Below are 12,458 nucleotides of genomic sequence, written 5' to 3' on the forward strand. Positions count from 1 at the left end.
CTGTTGTCCAGGCTGGAGTGCAGTAGCATGATCTTGGCTCACTGCAACCTCTGCCTCCCAGGTTCAAGCAATTCTCCTGCCTCAGCCTCCTGAGTAGCTGGGATTACAGGCACCCGCCACCACGCCTGGCTAATTTTTGTATTTTTAGTAGAGACAACGGTTTCACCCTGTTGGCCAGGTTGGTCTTGAACTCCTGACCTCAGGTGATCCGCACACCTCAGCCTCCCAAAGTGCTGGGATCACAGGCGTGAGCCACGGCACCCAGCCAAGATACTGCTTGTAACTATCAGATGGACAGAGTTCATAAAGGTTTTAATGTGTTGGGTTAGTAATGGCATGGTTAGTCATACGTATTACTAGTGAGAGATTAATTTTATATAATCTCTCTGGAGGACAATTTGGTAATATCTATAAAATTTACAAATTTCCATTCCCTTGACATAGCACTTAGAATGTGTAACACAGAACTACTTGCACACAGATGAAATTACATGTACAAAGGTATTTATTGCAGTATTGTTTGTAGTAGCAAAAGATTGGTAACAGCCTAAAAGTCCATAAATGGGGGAATGATTATAGTATGGTACTCCATATAATAGAAAACTGTGAAACCATTTAACGTAAAACAAAAACAGAAGACCGTTTCTATGTACTAATATGGAAACATTGCTATGCTGTGTCAAGAAAGCAAAATACACAACAGTGCATATTGTGGCTATTTGAGAAAAATAGAGGAACATATGCATTTTTTTATTGTATATGTCTAAGGTGTCAACGAAGGATCTATAAGAAAAGTATAATGGCTGGGCACCGGTGGCTAACACCTGTAATCCCAGCACTTTGGGAGGCCAAGGCAGGCGAATCATGAGGTCAGGAGTTCAAGAGCGGCCTGGCCAATATGATGAAACCTCATCTCTACTAAAAATACAAAAATTAGCTGGGTATGGTGGTGTGTACCTGTAGTCCCAGCTACTCAAGAAGCTGAGGCAGGAGAATTGCTTGAGCCCAGGTGGTGGAGGTTGCAGTGAGCTGAGATCACACCACTGCGCTCCAGCCTGGGCAAAGAGCGAGACTCCGTCTCCAAAAAAAAAAAAAAAAATTGTCAACTATAGGGAAATAGTATGGGTCCTGGGTTCTAATGTCAAGAAGAGTTTTTTGGTATATTTTTAAAATTGATATATAATAGTTATACATATTTTGGCAGTACATGTATACAATATGTAATGATCAAATCAAGGTAATTGGGATATCCATTACCTCAAACATTTTTCTTTGTGTTGGGAACATTATAATTTTTCTCTTCTAACTATGTGGAAATAGTCAACAAAAAACAAAGTAAAAGAAAAATAAAAACAAGAAATAATCAATTATTAACTATAATTTTCCTACTATACTGTCAAATACTAGAACTTATTCCTTCTATCTCACTGTATTTTTTTTTTATATCTGAGTCTCAGCTTCCTGTTGCTGTGGCTAGAGTACAGTGGCATGATTTTGGCTCACCGCAACCTCCATCTTCTGAGTTCAAGCCATTCTCCTGCCTCACCCTGAGTAGCTGAGGACAGGCACACACCTGCCACGCCCCAGCTAATTTGTTTTTGCAGAAATGGTTTCTACCCATATTGGCCAGGATGGTCTCAATCTCCTGACCTCATGATCCGCCCACCTCGGCTTCCCAAAGTGCTGGGATTACAGTTGTGAGCCACCGCACCAGGCCACAAGTCTGTTTTTATGATGCTACTTAGCTTACTAGTAACCTATTATCCTTTGCTTTATCTTCTCATATTCTTCCCATATATACAGCTTGAATCAATATTCAGCAAGTTCAGAAATCATACAAAAAGTCATATTATCAGCTAAGATCTATGTGTATTCCAGTCCTTATTCATCATTGCTTACAACAATTTACTTTATACATTGCTTGTCTTTATATCCTTTTTTCTCATCGTGTTTGTTTAGTTTTTGAGACAACTTAAATGACAATAGAGCTCATAATGTACCTTTGAAAGTGAAAGCCATAACATGGCATGAACATGATGTTTAAATACTTTGCTTCATCCTGGGATTTGAAAATGGAAGCAAGATAGGCTCTAGAAATAAAAGGGAATTCAGCATTTATACTTTTAAGGCAGAAAGCATGATTAAAAGTTTACATAGTAGCAGGTCTCATCTGTAACTCCTGCATTGGTGTGTTTACTGGGTCACAGAGAAAATGTCATGTTCTTTTGGGTAGAATATTGAAATTGAACTTGGTCCCTATGAGATCTAGATTCCAGGCACAACTTCGTCACAGGATGGTGAAAAAATTATTTTGCTTTGTAGGAAGGAATAACCTGCTTTATGTTTTGTTTTTTGAGACCCAGGCTGGAGTGCAGTGCCGCAATCTCAGCTCACTGCAACCTCTGCCTCCGGGTTCAAGCAATTGTCCTGCCTCAGCCCCTTGAGTAGCTGGGATTACAGGCGCATGCCACCACGTCTGGCTAATTTTTGTACTTTAGTAGAGACGGGGTTTCACCATGTTGGCCAGGCTGGTCTCAAACTCCTTACCTCAGTTGATCTGCCCACCTCGGCCTCCCAAAGTGCTGGGATTACAGGTGTGAGCCACTGCATCCAGCTGATTTTAAGTTTTTAATCCCAGCACTTGAGCCAAGGAGGTGGAGCCCAGAATCGCTTGAGCCGGAGGTGGAGGTTGCAGTGAGCCAAGATCTTGCCACTGCACTCCAGCCTGGGTGACAGCCAGACCCTATCTCAAAAAAAAAGAAGAAAAAAAAAAAAGATTTTAAGTTTTTATATGGGGTAGTTATCAGTTTGTATGTTTTTTATAATTTATTCTAGATGTTCTTCTGCATTTTTTGAGGAAGAGAGATCAGCATTAAAACAGAAACGGCAGAAAATAAGGCTCTTACAACAAAGGAAAGTTGCAGATGTTTCACAATTCAAAGATCTCCCAGATGAAATTCCTTTGCCTCTGGTTATTGGAACGAAAGTTACAGGTAAATGAAAACAAGCTAATTACTCTTTTGACTTGTAATTTTTAATCAAGGTAATCTTTTTTGTTTCTTTGGTTCTTATTTCATTTTTAATTACCAAGAAATATTTACAATAGACATCGTTAACCCTCACCCTATCCCTATCCCTCACCTCTCTCTGAGCCTGATTGATGCTCAGGGATGGAGTAGGAGTTCTGTAGTACACATCACTTGGTCTTTTTTTTCCTTAGTGACTTTGATTTTTCACTAGGATATGTTTACACGTACACATGGGACAAAATTCTGAAGGTGTAAGTAACCCAGATAATCTCCATTTGAGAAATGGCTTTTAAATTTAGAAAGCTTAAACTATAGCTCTGTGCAGTTTACAATAGAAGTTATTCTTTCTTCATGCATGAAATCTATTTTTTAAAATAATTGGGAAAAAGTGTATTGGTTCAAAGTAACATCTACTACAATGTAAACTAAAGCCAACTGCCACAAAGATGAAATTTAATAATCTATTGGAGTAAGTATAGCTATGTATTATTTTAAAGTTTGTTTTTGTTTTTTTTTTCTTTTTGAGACCGAGTCTCCCTCTGTCACCTAGGCTGGAGTGCAGTGGCGTGATCTTGGCTCACTGTGGCCTCGACCTCCCGGGCTCAAGCAATCCTCCTGCCTCAGTCTCCCAAAGTGCTGGGATTACAGGCATGAATCACCACACCTGGCCATAAATTTTTTAAATTTTAAATTATTCTATATTTTCCTTCTACATTATTTGTTTTCCTTTCCTAACAAGCCTTGTCTGGTTAGTTCACAAACACCATTGTTCTCCTGGACTTTGGGTCTAGAAGTAGTCCATTTCTAATGATCAAATAAAACTGAATTATTCACTAGTCTGCTCAACATTTTTAGGGGTGTAAATTTTGTCCATTTTATAGATGTGATTCTGTGTACTCATAATATGGAGAGAAAGTGCAAAATCTCAGGTTTAAGTTAATCCTTAATTACTTGGTGAAGGCAAATTACAATATATGTAATACAAGAAATAAGGTATTAAGTGGATAGAATAGGCTAGTAATTGTACTGAGTAATTGTAAGTGGACTTCAACCATTGAAAAATGGTCGGAGTAATTCGAGAATAGTTTTTGGAGGGAAGGGAACCTGGAGTTACATATTTATGTCATTTTTCCTGACTATAAAAGTGGTACATGTTTCTATTATATTGTAAAAATGATTAAGAGGAAATGTAGAAAATAGAGAAGAGACCAAATTATGCATATGAAATCCTAACACAGTTTATCTAGGAGAGACTAGATTTGGTAATAAATGAGTGTATATTGACAACTTACTGTGTAATCAACAGATTATAGATGATATGATCCCTGTCTTAAAACTAGTCAGGAAATAGAGGTGGAAATGGGATGAGATGGGTAGACAGCATATTTGAAAAGTATATTAGTTCTAAAAACTCCATATAAATAACTACAGCAATAAAGTCTAGTATAAGTACTAATGCTGACATACTGATTTATGCCAGAGAAATGCTGACGTGAGTCGAATGACTCTCAGACTTATTAGGAAATCCTTAAAAATTCATTGTTTCAGAATTTTAAGGACTGGTGATATTATTTGACAAGACTGAAAATCTTAGATAGTGTTTTTATGTAAGTACTCTTGTTACAGTGGTGAATAGGTTAGACAGGCTGTAGCAAAATGTGAGAAAACTACTAGAGCTGTTTTGTGTGTTGTGTTTTTTATTTTTGTTTTTGTTTTTTGAGACAAAGTCTTGCTCTGTTGCCCAGGCTGGAGTGCAATGGTGCGATCTTGGCCTACTACAACCTCCGCCTCCAGGGTTCAAGCAATTCTCCTGCCTCAGCTTCCTGAGTAACTGGGATTACAGGCATCCACCACCACGCCTGGCTAATTTTTGTAATTTTTTTAGTGGAGATGAGATTTCACCAAGTTGGCCAGGCTGGTTGGTCTCAAACTCCCAACCTCAAGTGATCTTCTGTCCGCCTTGGCCTCCCAAAGTGTTAGGATTACAGGCATGAGCCACTGCACCCAGCCTAGAGCTTTTTTTTCTTTTTCTTCCTTTTTTTTCTTTTCTTTTCTTTTTTTTTTTTTTTTTTTTTGAGACAGAGTCTTGCTCTGTCGCCGGGCTAGAGAGCAGTGGCTCAATCTCGGTTCATTGCAACCTCCGCCTCCCACGTTCAAGTGACTCTCCTGCCTCAGCCTCCCGAGTAACTGGGACTGCAGGCACACGGCACCATGCCCAACATATTTTGTATTTTCGCCCGACGTATTTTGTATTTTTAGTAGAGACGGGGTTTCACCATGTTGGCCAGGCTGGTCTCGAACTCCTGACCTCGTAATCCACCCACCTTGGCCTCCCAAAGTGCTGGGATTACAGGTGTGAGCCACCGCCCCTGGCCTAGCCTAGGGCTTTTTTAAAGCAATGTTTTACATTTTCTCTTTGGGCTAGTGCAGAGGTCAGTAAACTTATGGCCTGTCGGCCAAATCTAGGCTGCCACCCATTTATGTATAGTTTGTGAGCCTAGAATACTTTTTTTATTTGTAAATGGTTGAAAAAAATCAAAAGAATAATGATATGTTGTGACTTATGGAAATTGTATCAAGTTCACAGGGCCTCCTTAAGGAGTAAACATGCTCTAAATAAGTTCATAACTGAAACAGACCAACCCACACAAAAAGCAAGTGTGACAGGATCAAAAGGATCTGCCAATAATTTTTTTTGCCTACAAGAAAAAAATTCAATACCCTATGCAGCATACAATAAAAAATTGCTATACTTGTGGGGAAAAAAAAGACAATTCCATAGTCAATAAAAATGCCATCAATAGAGATAGACTCTGAGATGACTCAGATGTTGGGATTAGCAGACAATGACTTCAAAATAGCTATCATAAGACATGTTCATGAACTTAAATGTAAATATAAATATAATGAACACAGGAAATCTGAGTGAATAAATGGACATTTTTCAGATAAAGAAAATGAATTTAGAACTGAAAAGTATAATATTTGAAAAGAAAAACTTCTGAATGAGCTTAAAAGCAAATTGGAAACAGTAAAAGAATGGGTTGGTGAACTTGAGAATGTATCAGTAGAAATTATCCAAGTATGAAAACAGGTAGGAAAAAAATGAAAAAAAAAAAAAAAAATAGACTCTCAGATCCCCCTGAGACAGTATTAAGCAAGATAACATATGTGTAATTGTGGTCCCCATAAAGACAGAGAAGCATTGGCACATAAAAAATATTAGACAAAACAAAAGCTGAAATTTTTCCAGAAGTATAGATCTAAGGTACTCTGAACCCCAAGCAGGATACCCACGTATACACAAAACCCATCATTAGACACAACACAGAAAATCTTCAGAGAAACTCTTAAAAGTAGTCACAGAAAAACAGCATATTATGTAAGAGGAGCACTGATATGGATGGCAGCCAACTTCATATCAGAAAAAATGCTAGGAGTAATGCCAAAAAAGTTCTTCAGACTGAAAGGAACTTTTTTTACATTACATGATATCGTATATAAACTAGAATCTACAGAAAGGACCATAGAACACCAGAAATGAATAAATATATGAATAAAATGAAATTATTGTATTGCCAAGTTCTTAAATTTTATGTATGAACACACAGTATTAATTTAGTAGAAAGTAAAGGCCAGGCGTAGTGGCTCACGCCTGTAATCCCAGCATTTTGGGAGGCCAAGGCAAGTGGATCACTTGTCTCTACTAAAAATACAAAAATTAGCTGGGAATAGTGATGCACGCCTGTAATCCTAGCTACTCAGGAGGCTGAGGCATGAGAATCACTTGAACCCAGGAGGCGGAGGTTGCAGTGAACTGAGATTGCACCACTGCACTCCAGCCTGGGTGACAGAGTGAGACTCTGTCTCAGAAAAAAAAAAAAGAAAGTAATGTTGAGAGTGAGCATTATAGTTCCTAGCCCATTGTGGCTGAAAAACTTTAGTATGCATCAGAATCGAATCACCTGAAGGGTTTGATAAAACATATTGCTGGGCTCTACCTCTGAGTTTCTGATTCAGAAGGTCTGGGATAGGGCCTGGGAATTTGCGTGTCTGACAAGTTTCAAAGTAATGCTGCAGGTTTGGGAACTGCCTTTTTTTAAAAAACAAAAACAAAAACAAAAACAAAACAAATGCAGAGAAGTATAGCTAAAAAGTCAAAAGAGAATTTGATTTTTTAAATACTGAATTTGGCCAGGTGCAGTGGCTCATGCCTATAATTCCAGCACTTTGGGAGGCCGAGGCAAGCCAATCACTTGAGCCCAGGAGTTTGAGGCCAGCCTGGCAACATGGTGAAACCCTGTCTCTACAAAAAATACAAAAATTGGTCAGGTGTGGTGATGTACTTCTGTAGTTCCAGTTCCTTGGAAGGCTGAGGTGGGAGAATTACCTGAGTCTCAACTGCAGGGAGAAGTGATTATACCACAGCACTCTCGCCTGGACAGAGTGAGACCTTGTCTCAAAAAAAAAAAAAATTATCTGATTTTTAAAAAAGATGGCAGGAAAGAAGGGACAAGGAACAACAACAAAAAACCCAAATGGGATAAATAGAAAATAGCAAGGTGGTAGACTTAAGTCTAGCTATCCTATTGTTATATTAAATGCCAGTGAACTATAAACACTTCTGCCAAGCACACTGGCTCACACCTGTAATCCCAGTACTTTGGGGAGGCCAAGGCAGGAGGATCACTTAAGCCCAGGAGTTTGGGACTAGCCTTGGCTACATAGTGTGTTGCGGTGATAAGACCCAACACCAGGTCGTGGGGACGATGAAGTCCGGCTGAATCAAAGGTTTGAGAAAAAAGACAGTTTGAGAAAGAAAGTGGGACCAGGGGCCGATCGCAATTGTGGAGGCTGTGAAGGCCCCAAGCTCTGGGAGCCCTTGCTGTTTATTGGTAATCCAACAAAGAAACAGGTGGTGAGAATGTGGGGGTCAAAAAGGCAGGCACATGATCTACAGCTGTGACGGCTTAGCATTTATATAGAACATGTTCTGCTACTTGAGATAACAAGAATACAATCTAGGAGCCTAGGAGGGTTAGAAGAAAGCCAGCAAGTCTAGACACATTCTAGGGGACATTATGTCAGACATGCAAGCCCTGCCTCAGCTTTTTTCCTAACACTTAGCTTTTTCCCAACATAGTGAGACCCTGTCTCTACAAAAATTAAAAAAAAGGTCAAGCATGGTAGTGGGCACCTGTAGTCCCAGCTACTCAGGAGGCTGAGATGAGAGGATCACTTGAGCACAGGAGTTCTAGGCTACAGTGAGCTATGATCATGCCACTGCACTCCAGTTTGGGTAATAGAGCTAGACTTTGTCTCTTTAGGAAAAAAAAAAAAAGAAAACCACTTCAATTAAAAAGTAAGGATTGACCAGGCATGGTGGCTCACGCCTGTAATCCCAGCACTTTGGGAGGCCAAGGCAGGCAGATCACTTGAGGTCAGGAGTTTGAGACCAGCCTGGCCAACATGGTAAAACCCCGTCTACACTAAAAATACAAAACTAGCTGGGTGTGGTGGCGTACGCCTGTAATCCCAGCTACTCAGGAGGCTGAAGCAGGAGAATCACTTGAACCTGGGAGGCAGAAGTTGCAGCAAGCCAAGATCACACCCATTGCACTCTGCACTCTTGCCTGGGCAACAGTGAGACTCTGTCTCAAAGAAAAAAAAAGTAAAGATTATGAGACTGGATTTTAAAAAAAGTAAGACTCATCTATATGCTGTCTTCAAGAGTTATACTTAAAATATAAAATCATAGACAGGTTGAAAGCAAAAAGATGAAAAAGATATGCAGTGCAAATAGTAACTGGAAGAAAGCTAAAGTGGCTATTTTAACATTAGAGAAAAATAGGTATCAAGACAGTATTGTCAGAGAGAAGTACTTCATAATGATAAAAATGGCCCATTCATCAGAAAGATATACCAATCCTAATATTATGTATGTATATACTATATACCTAACAATAGAGCTTCAAAATACATGAAAGCAATAGTTGAGATAACTAAAGAAAGAAATAGACAAATCCACAATGTAGTTGTGTTAACACCTCACTTCGAATAATTAATAGGTAGAAGAAGCCAAAACATGTATGTACACATATAGAGGATCTCAACAACACTATCAATTATCTTGATCTAAATAATATTTTTAGAATACTACACTCAACAACTGCAGAATATATATGCAAATAACTTGTTTATCAACATATACCATATACTGGCCCATTAAAAAATGTCAATAAATTTTGAAAGATTGAAATCATATAGAGAATTTCTCTGACCACAACAGAATTTAATTAAGCATATTCCTTCTTTAGAAAATATTTTAGTAAACAAAGAGTAGTAGATTATTCCTCAAAAACGAGCAAAAAGAATAAAAAAGTCACTCTATTAGGGATTTTGCTGTAGGAACAAAGAATCTGGCAGGTAAAAAGTGACTGGACTTTGTGATTGTCATATACAGAGTTAGAAGCACAAGAGTTTGACAGATGCACTGGGTATTCAAAGTAATGGAAAATTTGAATAGTAGAGAAGTTTGGAAAAATGTCTAGACATGATACTTTAGCTACAGTATATAGGAAGTTGTTTGAGACGTGATACTTAAGCCACAGTTGTTCACCCCTGGAGAAATGAGAGTGTTAAAAAAGATATTAAAATCATTGATTTGTTAAGAAATTATAAGAATCTGAACTGTCCTGAAAGTAATCTTCATAAAATGAACAATAATTCCAGGTTATCTGGGATTTTCTGTAGGTTATCTAAAGGAGTAAATGGAAAATAAATAAAAATTTTATTTATCAAATAAATTTTTCAAAAAATAGAAATGAATAGGAAAAAAGTGCATACATACACAAACTTTTTTTTTGTTTTTTGTTTTTTGTTTGTTTTTTGTTTTTGAGAGTCTTGCTCTGTCTTCCAGGCTGGGGTGCAGTGGTATGGTATGACCTTGGCTCACTGCAATCTCTACCTCGTGGGCTCAAGCATTCCTCCCACCTCAGCCTCCAGGGACTACAGGCACATGCCACCACATCTGGCTAATGTTTTTGTAGAGATGGGGTTTTACCATGTTGCACAGGCTAGTCTTGAACTCCTGAGCTCCAGTGATCCACCTACTTGGGCCTCCCAAAGTGCTGGGATTACAGGCATGAGCCACTGCGCCCAGCTTCCTTTAATTCTTTGAATATATTTATAACAGCTGCTTTTTAAGTCTTTGCTAAATATATTATCTCTATCAATTTATTACTGTACTTTTCTTGATTAAGAGCCATACTTTCCTACTTCTTTACATGTCTAGTAATTTTTGGTGGAAAACTTGATATTTCAGATAATATATTATAGCAACTATGTATTCTGATTTTTTGGAGAGTTGGATTTGCTTTAATAACTTGGCTATGCAAATACTGATGTCTTGCTTCATGTTTTTATTCTTATATTTATTATTAAACTTGGTTTCCAAAGAGTTGTGCCTGTGTCTGCATATAATTTAGTGGTCAGGGCTGGGTGCGGTGGCTCATGCCTGTAATCCCAACACTTTGGGAGTCTGAGGCGAGTGGATCACCTGATGTCAGGAGTTTGTGACCAGCCTAGCCAGCATAGTGAAACCCTGTCTCTGCTAGAAATACAAAAAAAAAAAAAAAATTAGCCGAGTGTGGTGGCGGGCACTTGTAATCCCAGCTACTCAGGAGGCTGAGGCAGGAGAATCGCTTGAACCCAGGAGGCGGAGGTTGCAGTGAGCTGAGATCATGCCACTGCATTCCATCCTGGGCAACAGAACGAGACTCCCATCTCAAAATAATAATAATAACTTAATGGTCACCTAATGATTTGAACAGAGGTTATGCTCAAACATCTTGATTGGGAAAAGCCTCACATTGATTTATATGTGAGTTGGAGAACGTATATACAAAGTTGCTGCTAGTTTTCAAGTCATCTTTAGCTTTGACTTTTTGCCAGACTATTAGATCTTCCCCATCCATTTGCGTAGTAACCCAGTTAGCCAGGGATGGTAGAGAGAGCTTATTTCCACCCTTTTATAGCTCTCTAGTTTCCAGGACCTCCCTGTTAAATTTCTGACTGTCTTTCATGACCAACCAAAATTCTGGCTGGTTTTTGTGACCAACCCTGAACTAATAAAACCATTCTCATCAACCACGTTGATGGTAGTAGTGGGTATGTGAATAACCTCATACAAAAAGGCCACTGAGTCCCCCGCCCTAACTTGAAGCTCTAGCACTTTTTCAACAATAAACATTTCTTATTTTCTACATTTGATCCATTTCCAGTACCCTGGAATGGTTTTTGACAATCTCATGACAATCTCATTCGTACTTGTTTTCTGTGGAGAGGAATTACCAGCCTCTTCATGCCACCATAACTAGTAGTCCTTTTCTATGTTTATATTTGTTTATTCAGCTTCATTATTCACATCTTCTGTATCCATGTTTACTTTTCCCTTAAAGGATCTGTCAGAAACTGAGAGGGATTTTCATCCTCTACAGTTGTGTTTTTATCAATTGATCCTTTTATTTTAAACAGTTTTGCATTGTGTATTTCTGTGTTCTATTAAAATGTTGTGTATTATACTATTTGGTTAGTCTAAAATATATTAGTTTGCCCAGTTTAAAGCCATCGATGCTGCTGTTCTTAAATTTTTTACTCATGTTGGATGTTTGTTTGGATTTCTCTGATGTTATTTTAGGCTGGACTTAAATAATAGTGACAGAGTTCATCTGTGTCATCAGTTCCAAGACTACTAGTTTTAGTGATTCACTAGAAAGACTCAGAGTACTCAGTACATGTACTCATGGGTAACATTTGTTACAGTGAAGGATACAAAACAAAATTGGCAAAAGAGTAAGGTGCCTGGGGCAAAGTCCAGAGGAAACCATGGGCAAGTTTTCAAAAGTCCTCTCCCAATAGAGTCATGCAAGACTTTTTAAATTCCCCCAGAGACAAGTTGTCACAACGCTTATAAGTGTTGTCTACCAGGGAAGCTCATTAGACTCAGTGACCAGAGTTTCTACTGGGGGCTGAGTATGTAGGCAACTTTTGCCTAGTACATACTAAAATTCCAGTCTTCTAGAGGGAAAGCAGGTATCCAGCATTAACCACATCGTCTGCACAATCTAGACACAGTAAACCACCATTATTAATTAGGGAACAGTGGGAACACTTCTGAAATCAAAGTTCCCAGATACCAGACAAAGGCCAACCTTGCAAGGAGGTGTTCCTAAGTATAGCAGTCTCAGGCCTGCTGTATTAAATTCTTTAATTCTTTTCTACACAAAATCTTTGTCTTTTTTTTTTAAATTGAACTACTCCTGGTGCTTCACTCATGAGTTTAATGACCAAAGTTCTTTTATTGTTTTTTTTGCAGTTAAATTATTTAAAATATTTTTCTCTTAATTTGGGAGTAATATAATTTTATTC

The 12,458-nt window shown here is 38.4% G+C and overlaps 1 protein-coding gene across 4 annotated transcripts in view; it reads left to right on the top strand.

Moving 5' to 3' along the window:
• Window positions 1-12,458, top strand: part of LIN9 (lin-9 DREAM MuvB core complex component) — an 87,039-nt gene that overhangs the window by 26,814 nt on the left and 47,767 nt on the right. For all 4 annotated transcript variants that reach the window (XM_009186317.4, XM_021926612.2, XM_021926616.2 and 1 more), the window contains one exon: window positions 2,836-2,993. In XM_009186317.4, coding sequence (XP_009184581.3) covers window positions 2,836-2,993 — 158 coding nt within the window. The remainder of the gene's footprint in view (window positions 1-2,835; window positions 2,994-12,458) is intronic.

Source organism: Papio anubis, chromosome 1 (assembly GCF_008728515.1).
Source record: "Papio anubis isolate 15944 chromosome 1, Panubis1.0, whole genome shotgun sequence".
NCBI lineage: Eukaryota > Metazoa > Chordata > Mammalia > Primates > Cercopithecidae > Papio > Papio anubis.